A 16,909-nucleotide genomic window follows, 5' to 3' on the forward strand; every position below is an offset into this window, starting at 1 on the left:
TACCTGTAGTGACTGATTGCATGAAACCAGGCCCTGAATAGTGGAGGTGACCGGCTGCACCATATAGGCCCTGTATACTCAGTCTAATTAAAGCGGTGCTGTCGCTGGAGGTGAATGGAAAACAAGCCGTCTCCTTGACAAGTGTTTCCGTATACAGTCGCTCAGTGGGTGTAATGCCATCACAACACACGGTCAGTCATCCTGTCTTTTTTTTTTTTTTTTTTTTTGCTAGAGGAGGAGTGCTCCTCTCTTTTCCATAAAAGCACACCTCCTCCTTCCTCTCCTCCTCCTCCTCCTCCTCCTCTTCCTCCAATAGCTGCAGGCCTCCGTCCTGCGCGCAGCCCCGGTTGGATAAAACCTGGCAGCTCACACACAACACAACACAACACACCAGCAGACCAGCCTCCTCCAACACAGCCGGGACACACACACACTCACCGTGTATTACACCACCAGAGAGTCCTCATCATCATCATTGTGGATAATATCAGAATATCTGCTGGGGGACGTTTTTATTTGCAGCTTCGTCGTTGAAAGGTAAGCTCTCACTGTCTATATGTGGTGGTTGTTATGTGATGATGATGTGTGACTGGCTGTATGTCGGTCCGCAGTCCTGACAACACAGCGAGGTGTAAAACGGAGCAGAGGAGGCTTCAATTACCCTAAAAAACACTCCGCAAGACGCACAAGACGCGCTGTAATGTCGCTCTGCTTTGGGGGTAGAATAATGAAGCAGCATAATAAAGAGTTTATTGTAGTGATGGTGGAAAACCTGGTGTGTGGGACCCAGGTGCAGTTAAGCGGAAAGTTTTTTGAAGAGCAATAATAATCATATAAAAAGCCGTCGCTGCACAAAAAGAGCTGAACAAATTGTGGTGAATTCTCCAGGATTGAATCGCAGTCTGTGTTTTATTAGTGTTCAGCTTCATGCATGATCCTTATAATGAACCTTGGGCCCAAATTAGAGGCGTTAAACTGCAGTTTATATAATTTCTGTCATCTGTTGCAGGCGAATTAAACTGGACTAAATTTGTCTAAAAAGACAACAACAACAAAAACAGTAAAAATGTTGTAATGTTCTTTCAGAGAAACTGTTAATCAGTTGATTAATACAAAGCAATTTTTAATCATTCACAGAAACTGTCAAATAGGAAACACAAAAAAAGAGAACTAGACAAATGTTAAAATGCAAAACGTCACTTTAAAGGAACTAAAATGTCTACAAATCCTGCAGGAAGTTAAAATGTTCATGCAAAATTACAAGCTAAGGAAAATGTATCCTCATTATTAACAAAAACAATTAATAATAATAAGTAACAATTGTTATATACTAGTATTAACATTTTAAAGGTTACTGTATTCACCAAGAGCCACGCAGTTACACTTAAAAATCATTGAAATGTAAATTCGTTAATTACAATCTTTCCTTGTTTTTTATGTCCCAAAAACCAACTGATTCCATATATATTAATTACTGAGATTTATATTGTTTATTATAACAATTAATAATTATATGATTTTGCTATTTTTATTTCAGACAATCAAGAAGTAAAATTTATGACATACCCCACATTTTAAATAATGTGTAATATTTAAATATGATTCTAACCAGCTGCTTTTATTTTTTTGTATTTTTCCAATGTAATTTGGAATTATATTTAGTTTTTTGGAGATTTACTTCAACTCACAACTTGCAGACGCTCATGCTGAATTAAAAAGAAAACACATTCAACAAAAAGTTACACTACATTTTGAAATGCACTTTCAAATAGATTTTAGATTTAGATTTTATTTGTTCACGCATGTAAAAAAGGTGCAAGTTATATATATATATAATATTACATAAACAAGAACAAATGTGATGGGCTTGATTAGGGCACTCTCCAGTGCATACCTTCATCAATTATAAAAAGAGAATAAAATATTAAAAAAGATGGTAAAGAGAGAGAAAAGAAAAAAATTGAAAATAAGAAAATAATAAATTGATTAAAAAAATATTTACCAGTTAAGTTAATCCACACACAAACATCAAAAGACAAAAAGCTAATCAAACCTGGCAACACCCAGTAGGCAGTAATATAAATTTGACTCAACTTACTGATGTGGTCACTCATCATATTGGACAGATATCTAACAGTGTGTGACAGTCTGCTAATTATTTGGTTAATTTTAAAGTGTCCACCCAGCAGGACATGACAACACCTGACACGCTTAAATGGCATTAAAACACTTCCACACGGTCACATGAACTCTCTATTCTTTCACACTCGTGGCCTGTATTAATTTGTATTTCAATAGTTGTAGTTGATGTAAATGAACAGCAGTCCTATCTCTAATCTCTAATGAAGGTGCTTATTTTATATAATATATCACATCATGTTTTGCTGTTTTTGGAGATGGAAGTTGGAGTGGAGAGGTGAGCATCAGCTGAGCAGATGGAGTCTGTAAACATGTCTCACATATGGGCAATAACTGCTGCCAGCGAGCACGTTTACAGCACATTTAGCATCTTTTAGTTAAGAGTTGACTTCTCATAATTTGTCACATCAGCATTTCTTCTTTCTTATTGGTTTTTAATGTCATTTCTGTTCAACAAATCAGAGATGAAGCATCCACTTGTTAAGAAAAGTCCTTAAATTCATGTTCACTTGATGCATCGTAGTGATTTCAGATTCATTTTGTTTAATAGTAATTTAGTTTGAAATAAGGTTAAATAATCAGTCATTTAAACACAGTCCTGAAGAGTGATTCTCTCTCCTCAAACTTTACTTGTTTTCCACTTACGCCAAATCTCCTCTACATCATAAAAACTCCTCCATTTTTTTGTTAAAAACCCCAAATAATAATATTAAAACACTCTCTGGTTCTAATAATTATGGGGTGATTAATGAGAGCATCAATCCTGATTACAAAGCGGTTAATGAAGGGAAATTTTATGTATAACAGGAGCAGCCATCTGGTTTGGCCGAAGGGGAAGAAGATCTCTCATGTTTTGCAAACACTGATGATTAAATTATAATATTTTTTACACAAATACAGATACACAGGCCTGTTCTATATAGACTTAAAGGTAGACTACAGAAAGACAAACATGTGCAGGTGATTTGAAGACAATATTCAGAGAGACACACCACCAGCTGAGTATCTGAGCTCAGAGGCATCCCACATGACAAACAGCCAGTTTGATAAACCACTGTCCTCCTGCAGCGCGTGGTCGACAGTGCGCTCAGGAGCACACTCATGCCAGACGAGGCAGGACGGGGAGTAAAAACACTTTAACTGGGACAGCGTGGAGCCGACCGTCACGTTCAGCTGGTGGAGCGAGGACCAAAAACTCAGGGATATGTCCAACAACGGAAGAGGTAAATACACAACACAAGAAGTTGGCCTCCAGAGTTTAGCTGAACAGATTTGGCATTTCCTGACTTGTGATCATATTAATAACCCCTGAACATCCACTTTCCACTTTTATTTCCCCTTATGTAGCTGGAAGTTTGAAATAACAAATCCCCTATTTAGTATTCATAAGCAGCATACAGACCTTTAATAACACACAAATGATGTAGTTGTAAGCAGATATAAGTCTTTATGTATGTATTTGTCAACAACTATAACTATATAAGTAGAGACTCCTGTATAAACAGATAATGCATGACAATATAGTCAAAATATGTCTTCATGGGAGAAGTAATAATTGTTGACAATACTTTACATTCATTTAAACTCACCCAAAATGTCCTTAAATCTGCTGACAACTACATTTCAGTGAGTTATAAACCATTTATTAAATGTTTACTGCTTATAAATGGTAAATAAGGGGACTTGAAGTTACTATATTTGGTATCGGCTTGTTCCAGCTCTTTATTGAACCTATATGATGATTTATACACATTTATCCAACATTCAGCCTGACTTCTTTAGGATCTCCACTAGAATTTAAGGTGAAGTTATGTGGGTTTGAACCTACAGCAGCAGCTCAGTCACATTCAGGCCTACAATAGGATGCAGAGAGGTGTCTCCTTGTCTGCTCACTGTAATCCTTGAAGGAGAGAATTGATATTTTCCTCTGGTAGTTGTGCAGGATGTTGAGGAAGTTAATTGGTTGGCACTTAAAGCTGTCAAGATATACATTTAGAACCAGTCTTCTCCTGGTCAGAGGCACTTCAGCTGGGTCAATTATGGAGCAGCAGGAGGCTAACCATGGCTTCTATCTATCTATCTATCTATCTATCTTTGTTTTTTGGGTGTGCACGCCGTGTCAGTGCACAGTGCGCGCCCACGTGCGCGTGCTCGCCGCCCCCCGGGTCTGCTCGGCTTTAATATCCTGCAGGTTGATGAAGCTTGGCGGGGAGATTTTTTTCCACACTCCGCTGGCAGCGTTAATAGAGGCTCCCTCCCTCCCTTCCTCCTCTTCCTCCCTCCCTCCTCCTCCTCCTCCTCCTCATCTTCCTCCCTCCTCCTCCTCCTCTCCTCGTCCGGACGCTGTTTGATGTGGAAATGAAAGCTGGGAAAAGGCTGAGAGGGAAAAAAAGAAAAAAGAAGAAGAAACGTTTCAATGGGTTAAATTAAAAGCAATGGTGTTCTTGCAAAGTCACCACCGTGCAGTCTATAGAGAGGATAGTGGAGGCTGCTGGTTGAACCTTTGTCTGCTGCTGGTTACTGGGGAAAACCAGTTGTGATGGTGGTGGAGGTTGTTGTTTAGCTTTGACACATCTGTGAGGTTTATTTAGATCAATGCACGTTGATATTTATCACAATCAAATATAATGACAGTGTCAGTTTTATTTTTTTTGCAGTTATTCACTGATCTCACAATATTTTCAGCATGTGTACAAATGCACACTAGTATAAAAAAAACATGACATTAGAAATAAGAACATTTCAGCTTCAGATGCAGTAAATTATAATTAATAATACGGATAGTCAAAAAAAAAGATAACTTGTGTTGTAAAAAGCATAGTTACTTTAAATGTACATAAATAAAAATAATAATAAGCAATGTACCATAATTTTCTTATATATTCCTCTGGAAATATCAAGTATAATGTAATAATAATAAAATACATAAATAGTAATACAGACAATTTTATATTTCATACGAAAAATGCAAACAAAAAAATACATATAAAAAGACAGAAAATAATACACAAAAAACTTGTGGAGTGTGACAACTTTAAATGTATGATAGTGTCCGCAAATGAGGGGAATCACCACACAGACTGTATTCTTTACTATATGACATGTTTCCCCGATCACAGGCACCTTCACTGATGCCCACTGAGCCTCATGTTACAAATTAGTGGCAGTATAAATGAGAATTGTGAGAATAAGCCTGCAGGTATTATTATTATTTATAAAGAGGTGATTATCCTGGAAGTAAATAAATAATGATCAATTTGAGCTTTGCTGCTGGGTAAAGTTAAATAGTGGCATAATATAATAATTTAATAAGCATTTTAGTGAATATTTTTATATAATCGTTCTAGACCCAAATAAAAAAGTGTCAGTGTGTTGAAAGCAGACTTCTCAAACTTCAACTCGATCCAACTTTATTGGCCAATTCACCTTAAATCTCTCCTTTATAAATACGTGTGAATAAATCAACCCTGAACTATTATTACACATTACTCACAGCCTCCCTGTTTACTCACTGCCTTCATCTTCTCCTTGTGTCCTCGACTTTTAGAATGTAAAACTTCATTACGCTCCTGACAACGCCGCCGCTGCTACAGTTATTTATTACAGTGTGAGACACAGCTAATCTCCAGCCTGTTAAAGAATGACTGATAAATGTTGCAGGTCATGGTAAAAGAGGGACAATACATACATATAATATTCAGTTTGAGAAAATGAAATTATATTCTCTTGTACTGTTTTTGATCAAATTCCTGAGGCTACAACAAGTAACACTATGATTTCCTAAGCTTTTTTCTCTTTTATGCTTATTTTTTGACAGCTACTTTTTCATTATCACTTGCAACTAAGACTGCAACTAACCATTATTTTCATTATCAATTAATCTGTCAATTATTATCTCGATTAATCGATTAGTTGTTTGGTCTATAAAATGTTAGAAAATGGTGAAAAAATGTCAATCAGTGTTTCCCAAAGCCCAAGATGACGTTCTCAAATGTCTTGTTTTGTCCACAACTCAAAGATATTCAGTTTACTGTCATAAAGGAGTAAAGAAACCAGAAAATATTCACATTTAAGAAGCTGGAATCAGAGAATTTGGACTTGTTTTTCTTAAAAAAATACTCAAACCGATTAATCAATTATCAAAATAGTTGGTGATTAATTTAAAAGTTGACATTAGCTCTACTTGCAACATTAAATTAGTTGATGAACATGCATTTCATATAAAAAAAAACTCAGCGAATGTGTGTGTTTGTGTGATTTATCCATAGTCAATGAATGTGGAGATGATTTTGACCTTGGGGGGACAGCTTTTACGGATCTAAATCGCAGTCCTTGGTTTAGTTTCAAGGTTAAAATATTGTCTCAGGTGTCAGTAGGGTCCCCAAAAGAGTGTGTCTGCGTGTCCAGGTGTGTGTGTGTGTGCGTGACCTTGTATTGCGATGACGTTGGCATGTCTCAGATCTCAGGTTCACGACATTTATGAGTGTTCATCCCCCCTCCTCCCCCAGGTCATGGGGGTCTTAACCAACTAGGTGGAATGTTTGTTAATGGACGTCCACTCCCGGAGGTGATCCGGCAACGCATCGTGGACATGGCCCACCAGGGGGTCCGGCCCTGCGACATCTCCCGGCAGCTCAGAGTCAGCCACGGCTGCGTCAGCAAGATCCTGGGACGGTATGAGCAACTTCCTGTTATTGTTAACCGGCCTGGTCGTGCTCTTTGACCTCTGAGAGCCTGTTTACTCATCAGGAACACTTTGCCTCATCTCTCCTCCAGTTACTACGAGACAGGCAGCATCAAGCCCGGCGTGATCGGCGGCTCTAAGCCCAAGGTGGCCACCCCGAAGGTGGTGGATAAGATCGCAGAGTACAAGAGGCAGAATCCCACCATGTTCGCCTGGGAAATCAGGGACAGGCTGCTGGCGGAGGGGGTGTGTGACAGCGACACGGTGCCCAGCGTGAGCTCCATTAACAGGTGACAAAGTGAATTATGAATGAAATCATGTTAGAGATATGCCACTGTGGCTCAGCGGCATGTAGTGCGTTATTGAGGTTATGAACTAAAGATCTTCTTTCAACACTCCTATGCTATCGTTATGGCAATGCTTACACCCACCAAACAACATTTACACAAAAATGAGACATTATTGCTCACTCAGTTTCTTCTTTTTGTTTCAGAATAATTCGAACAAAGGTCCAACAGCCGTTCAATCTGCCTCTGGATGGAAAATGCTTGAGTCCAGGACAAACCTTGAGTAAGTCTTTACCATTACCACACTGGAGGCTGTATCACCATCCATTTCACCAAGCATTATCATGTGATGGTGAAGGATTAAGGTTAAAGATATAGAGTGCGCTCATTACTGTGTAGGATTAAGCTCGTGACCTTGTGTCAACAGGAGCATAGTGAGATGTACAGTATCATTTCCGCTCTCCGTCTCAAATCTGTCTGTCTTTGTTATTCTCTCTTGTTAGTCCCGAGTTCAGCGGTCACCCCTCCCGAGTCTCCACAGTCTGACTCTCTTGGCTCCACCTACTCCATCAGCGGCTTGTTGGGGATCCCCCAACCCAGCGCCGAGGGCAAGAGGAGCCATGATGACAGTAAGAATTAGAGCAAATGAAGGAGACACCACACCATTGGCATCATTGTGAAAGATGGAAGAGTTAGTTTTCTGCTAGTTTTTGGAGCAACATACTGGAGTAATTTCCAAATACAAACACTTACAATCGGCAACTTTTATAGATTAAAGTTGCTATCGATAACATTGATAACATTCTTCCTCCCCCGTTCCATTGCATTTACTTCACAACAAGTCGTTGCCAGGCAATTACCATCAATTTCAGCCATGTTTCCAAACTAACTGACGACCCACTGATACAACGTGATACAAACGTCGTTTTACTATTGGCTAAGGCTTGTTAGAAGTGGGAACCAAATGAATCCAATGATTAATTCACAATCATAATTTTTTTCAAAGAAAGCCATACTTTTATTTGGCATCTTTCTAAATGCTGTGTGGATGTAAGTCATTCACTCTCAAATATCATGTCTCAAAAAGCTGAAAAACACAAATTACTCTTCAGATTGCTTTATTTAATAACTTATTTGACCTTTCTTTACCTGAAATTCATTAAGAACAAGTTTTTCTGTCACAAGGGAGAACGGGGCAAAGAAAGAGGCACCAAACAAAGAGCGATGAAGTGTTTAATAAAGATTCAGTTAAATCAAATTCAAAATACTTCGTCCGTCCCTTAAAGGGCAATTTGAGGCGTGCTCGTATTGCAAGCATAAAAAAACAACACAATTTATTCACAACCTTTCTTCTATATTGTCCTCTTATGGTTTAATGGTTGAGAGTCATTTTAGCATTTTAACATTTGAATAATGAATAGTTTGAGCACAGATTTCTTTGTACTTTTATATAATTTGCCTGAGGAATTTTAGATCCCACAAATGTGGGAATGAAACAAAATTAGTGCACATGTAAACATCTTTTTCACACCATCTTCTTCTCAGGTGATCAGGAGAGTTGTCGGCACAGCGTGGACTCTCAGGGCAGCGGAGGCGTCCCGAGGAAACAGATGAGAGTGGATCACTTCTCCGCAGCCTCGCAACATCTGGACTGTGGGTTCGATCGTCACCACTATCCCCCGGACTCATTCGGCTCCGCCTCCAGCAGCAAGACGGAGCAGGTAAAAAGAAGTCTCACGTTCAATAAACACAAGTTTATAAGGAATTAATGCCTTAAATGCAACTATACTTTTCTTATTTTCTTTCCGTTTCATTTGGAACCGTTTATTGAAAAATGCAATTCTGCCTTTGTTTTTTTACCTGCACACATGCATATTTGCTGCTTCTCATGCATAAGCACACTTTACATCAATAGCTAATCCCTGTTCATCATCCCCAGACTTTGTACCCGCTGTCCCTCATCAATGGCAGCCTAGACGAGGCCAAGACCAGCCTCTCAACATCCAGCTCCGCCATTGGACGGAATCTGACGGCGCACCAGGGCTACGCCATGGTGACTGGTGAGACTCTTAATGTTAGACGATGACCTTTGACCCGCGCCAAGCACACGCTGACTCTTCCCATCAGCATGTTGCACAACCAGCGTCCTGAAGCCGCTCACTCTTTGTTTTGTTTTTGACATTTCACTCTTAAGTTTGTCTCGTGTTCACCATTCGTTTTCATTTTCTCACCCGCCTGCACGCTGGCTGTCACCATATCCACCACCACCACCACCTCCACCACCACCTCAGAGCCCCTACAGCCCCTGCCGCTCTGTCTAAAACAGGAAATGTCCCCAGAAGTGACCAGCACGAGCCCCTCCCCAAACATGGCGGCGTCCAACATGGCGTTCGTTGAGCTGCAGGCGCTGCAGAAGCCCATTTCTGTCAGCAGCAGCTGCAGCCACTCCAACCATTTCCCCAACGCCTTCAACTCATTCTCCCATCATGCACCGGTGTACGGGCAGTTCAGCAGTCAGTCTATCATCTCAGGTAATGCAGGCATCCATCTCATTCATGTTCACACTCATTTGTGCAGTATAACTTCTCGCAGGGGGCAATTAGTGTATGTTTATTTTCATTATTGATTAAAGATAGGGTTGGTAATCTTAAGAAACTAGCAAGAGTACACTAGATTTTAAGAATTATCCAACCCAAAAACCGAGCACAGTGTTGCCAACTCTTTTCCAATGAAAGTAGCTAGCAGCACTAGCTCCAAAGTCGTTAAATCTGGCAAGTAAATCGCCAGTTGGATGGGTTTTTACAGTCCTGTGACAACCCCAGCAACTGTATTTTCTTTTCATTTGATTTATTGATTTATTGATTTATTGATTTATATACAATATATGAGATATATACAATATATATATAACAAATATTACAAAATGGTTTTTGAAGAAGATTACCAACTCTAGATTTAATCTGCCGTTTATGTGATTCCAATTAATAGTTTGGTCTATAGATTGTCAGAAAATAGTGAAAAACACTGAACGGTTTGTAAAACCCTTCCTCTTCAAATGTCTTGTTTTGTTTAGAACTCCAAATCACTCAATTTACTATCAGACAAGACAAAGAAAACCAGCAAATTTTGGGCATTTTTCCTTAAAGAAATAACTTAAAGGCAGGGCGGGTGATTTTGAGCAAGTAGCAAGTAGCAAGGAGTATCCCACACATCCAAGTAGCTGAAGCCAGTTCATTTTTGGCATTTTTCCTTAAAAAAAAGAAACTTAAATGACAACGTGATCCGATGAGAGGACAGAGGGTGTCGTATCCTGAACAGATTTTAAAGCCCCCTGAGGCAAATTTGTGATATGTGATTTTGGGCTATACAAATAAAATTGACCTGACTTGACTTGAATCAACCGTTTCAAATTATCCTGTCGCTGTATATGGTGCCTTCAAATGGGGTTGTGTTTACCTTGTTAACGACAAGAGTCCATATGAACGCCGCCTCTTGTGGTATTCACGTAAGTGGAACGTTTCTGAAAGCTCCGAGGTCTCAAGTTGTGACGTGCATAAAATGTTAATACATTTTTATTTTAGTGGTGTATTTTGTTTTAACGCACGATTTAACCACTTGAACGCCAAGCATATCGTGTACACGACTTCCCACGTTGTAAACACAAGCTCACGAGTTTCATTTGAAGGCACCATAATAGTAACATAACCTGATGTTAAAGGTGTGTGTTTTGGTGTTTTTAGGGCGTGACATGGTGAGCTCCACCCTGCCGGGTTACCCACCTCACATCCCCTCCGCTGCCCAGTCAGGGTACTCCTCCTCGGCCATCACGGGCATGGTAGCAGGTAATGGATTTTTCTTTTAAAGCTTGTTTTTTTTACCCACAATTCAGGAAAATTAGGTGGAAAATAAAAAGCACCAAATTTGTCAGACGGGCGGGAAGAGACGGAGTAAAGAGAGAGAGAGGCTTGTAGATTAACAGGAAGACAGGCTCAGTCAATGAGTAGTCTTGCCAGGGTGGTGAACTGTGTGTGTGTGTGTGTGTGTGTGTGTGTGTGTGTGTGTGTGTGTGTGTGTGTGCGGGTGCACGTGGGCCCAGGGGGTATACAGGGAACAGGCTGGGGGTTCCACCCTGCTGCCCACACCCCCCACCCAGACACCTCTGACCACACATCACCATGGGAACCAGGGGGCCCAGGAGGGAGACGCAGGGTGGGCGGAGGGGGTGTAAAGTCTGGGTATGAGCGAAGAGGAGGAGGTCTTTGTGGTGTGTGTGTGTGTGTGTGTGTACGTCAGGATGCCTGCATACGACCAGAGCGTAGTGTGTGTGTGTGTGATGTGCCTTTTTTATTTGAAGTCTGCCCTCCGAAGCGCGAAATGAGAGGGTCTGATTTATTATTTTTCTGGTGGGCTCGCTGTGAGGAAGCGTTGATACACAATTACTGAGTGAAAGGGGGGGGTTAGGACAGGAGGAGGAGGAGCAGGTGGAGGAGGTGGATGGGGGGTGTAGGGATTCATTCCACCCAACATAATTACCAATTAGATATTAAAAAAGAAAGAAAGAGGCTAAAGCAGGAAGTGTAGGACGGAGAGGAGGAGCGATGCGAGGGGCCGAGCGTTGAGGAGAGAGGGCGTAGCTGCATGCACCACTGGGTCGAGGGATTTCACCCTCAGCCATCCACCTGCACCACAGATTAATGGTTTACAGGCTGCACTAACTGTTGGTGAATTATGAGCTAAGCCTGAGCAGACGCTGGCACACACACACACACACACACAACCCAACGGCGACATCTTAGCTTTGCCTTTTAATAACGATCTTTGTTTTATCTGCTGTTTGATGAAGTTTTGTTTCCTGTCTCGCAGCAGGAACAGACTACTCGGGTCAGACCTACAGCCATTCACCCTACACCTACAGCGAAGCCTGGAGGTTCACCAACTCCAGCATACTGGGTGAGTGAGGACACACTGGGAGTACTGGTTTACAACCTCATGCCACCCTGCACACTACCTCTGAATATATTTACTTTAAGATAATCATTCTGACCTCCACAATAAAAGACGAACTATATTATACCAGTGAATTCAACTCATAAAACTCACTTCTACTGACTTTGTGATTCACAAACATTCCATCATAACTAGAATTTAAATAAACGGCCGCAGGAAAGAGGAGAGACTCACCAGGAAGTGGTGTGCAAATGGCCTCCTCTTACAAAAAAAGAATTATACTTCAAGTTCATTTTACAAAATAAACTTAAGTATAGTTCAAGTATATTCCCAAGTATACTTTATGTAATAAGTATACTAATATCAATTTACTAATAGTACTACTACTTCAATACATCTTGGGACTCTAATTGGCTTACTTTTCAGTTTATAAAAGTATACTTTTAAGTATACTTTAAATGTAAGAGTAGTAAACTTTTGAGTACACAACTAGTTTACATCCAAGTTGTATTTTGTACTGCAACTATAATATGAACGTATAGGCATACTGTTTACTAGTTATATACTTGTAGCACACTTTTTAGATTATGAAAGTACACTTAAAAGTATAATCTCAGTAAACAGTAATAGATACTACTGCAAGTATACTTGTAAGTTTTATTTAAGATAACTTATAGTACTTAGCCAAATATACTTATACTTTTCAGTATAAGCCAAGTATATTTAAGTATCATTTTGTTAAGTATATCTCTGATAAGTACATAACAAGCATACTTGAATACACTTATTTTTTGTACAGGTCAGTCACATGTCATATAAAACTATTAGGTACATTACTAACTAGGATTTACTTAAGGCTTATTATTCCAATTTTTTGTTATTTTTCACTTTGGAAACCTCTTTTGCAGCATAAAACGTTGCAGGTCAACCAACAGAAAATAAAACTAAAAAGCCCAAAATAAACAAAGAAAGGAGTCATTTACCAAATTTACAATCAGATACTCAATTTAAGTTCCCTTTACAGATTATTCCAGAAATATGAGGGCATTCTTTCCCATCCCATATATCACATTCACACACTGTTTCATGTACATTTATTATGTTCTTGACGTTGGGGACACATAGCAGCAACGGTTCAACAAGCCCATGGTTCAGTTTGAATTGCGTTTTTGGGGTTTTGTTTCGGTTTAGTTTGCACATACGGAAGAGGGATAACAATCATTTCTGTGTTTGAACTCCAAAATATATAAATAGATGATTGATAGTTATGAATTTTACAGTATTTCTATATAATATGAAGCCAAAACATATATAATAAGGCAAGAAATAAGGCAGACTACTTAATGATCAAGTAGGCCTACAGTATATTCAGATAATTGCCTCTTCTATGTCTCCGGCAACTCAGCAAATAATTAGCAGGCCTGCAACGGTTCAAGGTTCTTTATTTGTCATATGTCAATTCCAGCAAAGCCATTGGCAATGAAAATCTTTGGTCTCAGGTTCCTTCAACAATGCCCTTAAAATATGTAGATATAAAAGGGGAAATCACACAAGTAAAAGCAAAATGATAATCTCAGGCATGAAATAGTGCAGCTAAAATAAATATCAACATAAGTAAATATAAAATAGTATAAATGTAAATTTGTAATTTAGTTGAAGACAATATTTCAGATGGAAAAACTGAATGTAAACAGTATGTAGTGTGGATATGCATGGTGAAAAGTAATATATGTACACAGAAGTGTAGACAGGAATGTAGTATGTAATAATGAGAAGTAATAAAATATAGTATACACAGAGGTGTAGACAGGAATGTAGTATGTAATAATGAGAAGTAATACAATATAATATACACAGAGGTGTAGACAGGAATGTAGTATGTAATAATGAGAAGTAATACAATATAATATACACAGAGGTGTAGACAGGAATGTAGTATGTAAAAATGAGAAGTACTAGGATATAATACACAGAGGTGTAGACAGGAATGTCGTAGGTATTTGATAGTGGTACAACGGTTAGACAAGCTTACGGTTCGGTTTGTACAGTCATTGAATGGTTTGGTTTTGCATCCCTACACAGCAGATATGTGTCTTTTAGTCTGAGATAGTGATGGTAAGATCAACTTGATGTCACTAGCAGAGATATGGGGATACAATTAAAAACTGGGGTTCAAAATCATACAAACAAAAATGGAAGGCAAGTCAAAAAAAGAGATGGTTTATAACCCTGTTTTTGCTCTCAGACATCAGACTGGTGTACACGAGCCTATAGAAGCTTGTTTTCCGAAGCGCAATCAACCTGGTTAGAAAAGGAAAGTCCTGCATTTCTCTTTGATTATTTCTTAAGAGTCATGAGAGGGTTTAAGACTCAATCCACTCGCAGGACAAACAGTCCAAAAGCAGCTCAGACTTTCAACCATCTGCTGTAAAACCTCAGATAAGATGGATAAAGAAAGTCTGATCCACTATCACCAACACCTCCCAGCTCTGAAGGCCTCCATCTGTGTCTCCCCCCACAGGTTCACCCTATTACTACAGCACGGCCTCCCGCACCGCTCCACCGTCTTCAGCCGCCTACGACCACCTCTAGTACCCCCCCACTGACTCCACCCGGACCAGGACTGGAGGACTCATCATCAGCTTGATTACGGACCAAGGCATGAAAGTCAAAACTGGATGTGAACTTGAGACTTTACACTTTTTTTTTTTACCACACCTACTCATGTGTTATTTATTTGTCATTACTGATACCGTTGCCCAGGGTGACTCATGCACGTTTACACATTGCTAAAACTCCTGTTTCCAGAGCCTGACGTCTCACATTAAGGTGCATACTTTCAGTATGGAGCTCTTTAACGCTGTTTGGGCCAAAGACCTTTCTTTTCCTTGCACATCTGCAACGTGACACCACTGCTCCAGTGATATGCAACCCCTTTCTACTGAACTATGCCTGCTTTTGTTTACAATTCTTTCTGTCCTATCATCACAAATTGATTACTTTTTCTTGATCTGCTTGCAAATTAATTTCTATGACTTGTTTTCACTGTAAATTCAGAGCATTTTTCCTGTAGTGAAAAGGGTGACACATTCAATCACAATTACAACAAAATGCCCACATATGCCCCTCAAAGACAATTAATGTATTTGTCTAGCAATATGTACATATTGTAAATGATTAATTACTGAATGGGGAAGTGATGCAATTTGACTCAGAGAAGATGATGAGGGAGGGGGATGATGGTGATTTGGCTACAAAAACCAACAAGGCTTGAAATACATTTGTTTTGCTTCAGATAAATTTAGTTTGTTGTCATGCTGATGTTCTGATGTTTGGTAAGAACTGTGACTATTTTTTCTTATACTGTTATTAATATTATTGCAAATGTAAATAATGAATTTCTAAAGAATTATTTTAATTAAAGCATGACAAATTTACTGTTGTTTTTACTGTTGTCTTTTTTTAAAGGGTGTCTTTGATTTTTTCCAAACTATAAGATAATAACATTATTATTAATATAAATTATGTGTTCTGTAATTAATATTTAAGTGTGGAGCTAACAGTACTAATATTTTGATATGTTACTTATCTCACAACAAGGCAGCTGAGGTTGTTTAGTGTGCTCTAGTTTATTATTATTATTATTATTATTATTATTATTATTATTATTAATAAGAGTATTTGATTTTAGATATCTACTTTTATTATTATTATTATTTATTATTATTATTATTATTATTATTAATAAGAGTATTTGATTTTAGATATCTGCTTTTATTATTATTATTATTTATTTTTATTATTATTATTATTATTATCTTTATTTTTTAAGAGCATTTGATTTTAAATATCTGCCTATATTATTGTAATTATTATTATTATTAAGAGCATTTGATTTTAAATATCTGCTTTTATTATTATTATTATTATTATTATTATTATTATGAGTGGTAATAATAGTAATAATGGTAGTAATAATAATAATAGTTGTAGTAATAATAATAATAATGGTAGCCTCGTATTTACACTCTAAAAGTCATCTGAAATGCTGCATATCTTTTTTTGCAGCTCTCAGCGTTTTAAAAGGACGAAAGCAGCGATCCTGAAAACACGCGCATCTGTTTAATTTCTTTTTTTATTTTCTGCATCATGTAGTTTTATTTGCAATTATTTCGTCCCTCTTTGCGGCCTCATAATTGCGGCGCGTTAACGACGCCACGGTTCGACGGTGCCGCGGCCCACCTGGTGCCGCCGCCGCCGCGTGGGACGGCGCGAGGATGATGGAGAGGAGAGAGAGAGAGGCCGCGCGCGCGCTCCATCATCGAGAACCTGCAGCACGTGAGGCTGGGTGTTTAGGCTCGCACTCGGTAATAACTGTACATATTATAACGATTGCAATGATACCAGGGAGTGTGTTATCACATATTATGAGTCTTATTTATTGTTATTGTCAAAAATCAAATGAAATACATGAAAATAACGATGAGAATGAATGTGCAGGGAGATAAAATGAACCCAAAACGGTTTATTTACTCCACCTAAATAATATAAAACAGTATTCACACTGTCAAAGACATATACCTGTATAGGCTATATATGTTTTAGAATAAAATAGTTTATTAGTAATATGTAATGTGACTATAATATAGTGCAGGAAGTGTAGGATGGAGAATAGTGGATAAACATTCTTGCCACAAAGACCATTATGTTGCTGTTAAGCACACAGCCTTCCTCAGCAGATGCATTTTTTTATGACATTGTAGATATGTGATGTATTAATAATAAAACTAATATATATGTTATAATAAATGTAGACAGATTATATAAAACATACTTATATAAGTGAAAATAT

The 16,909-nt window shown here is 38.5% G+C and overlaps 1 protein-coding gene across 4 annotated transcripts; it reads left to right on the forward strand.

The window, feature by feature from the left end:
* The first annotated feature begins 379 nt into the window (after nucleotides 1–379).
* On the forward strand, nucleotides 380–15,494 carry pax8 (paired box 8). Of its 4 annotated transcripts, XM_074617856.1 has the most exons (12): nucleotides 380–537; nucleotides 3,208–3,362; nucleotides 6,672–6,813; nucleotides 6,916–7,113; nucleotides 7,317–7,393; nucleotides 7,614–7,739; nucleotides 8,656–8,831; nucleotides 9,050–9,170; nucleotides 9,402–9,641; nucleotides 10,851–10,952; nucleotides 11,974–12,060; nucleotides 14,579–15,494. In XM_074617856.1, exons 2-12 carry the CDS (start codon nucleotides 3,344–3,346, stop codon nucleotides 14,647–14,649), a joined length of 1,359 nt encoding a protein of 452 aa, XP_074473957.1. In that variant the 5' UTR covers nucleotides 380–537; nucleotides 3,208–3,343; the 3' UTR covers nucleotides 14,650–15,494. The 4 variants fall into 4 exon arrangements, with proteins under 4 accessions (XP_074473957.1, XP_074473958.1, XP_074473959.1 ...); XM_074617857.1 differs by lacking the exon at nucleotides 3,208–3,362 and having other exon boundaries at nucleotides 398–537; nucleotides 6,648–6,813; XM_074617858.1 differs by lacking the exon at nucleotides 3,208–3,362 and having other exon boundaries at nucleotides 401–537.
* The last annotated feature ends 1,415 nt before the right edge of the window (nucleotides 15,495–16,909 follow it).

Source organism: Sebastes fasciatus, chromosome 19 (genome assembly GCF_043250625.1).
Source record: "Sebastes fasciatus isolate fSebFas1 chromosome 19, fSebFas1.pri, whole genome shotgun sequence".
NCBI classification, from domain to species: domain Eukaryota; kingdom Metazoa; phylum Chordata; class Actinopteri; order Perciformes; family Sebastidae; genus Sebastes; species Sebastes fasciatus.

Coding starts and splice junctions, on each gene's coding strand:
- pax8 (XM_074617855.1), top strand. Junction 6,814..6,915: donor GTCAGCAAGATCCTGGGACG/GTATGAGCAACT, acceptor TCTCTCCTCCAG/TTACTACGAGACAGGCAGCA. Junction 9,171..9,401: donor GGGCTACGCCATGGTGACTG/GTGAGACTCTTA, acceptor CCACCACCTCAG/AGCCCCTACAGCCCCTGCCG.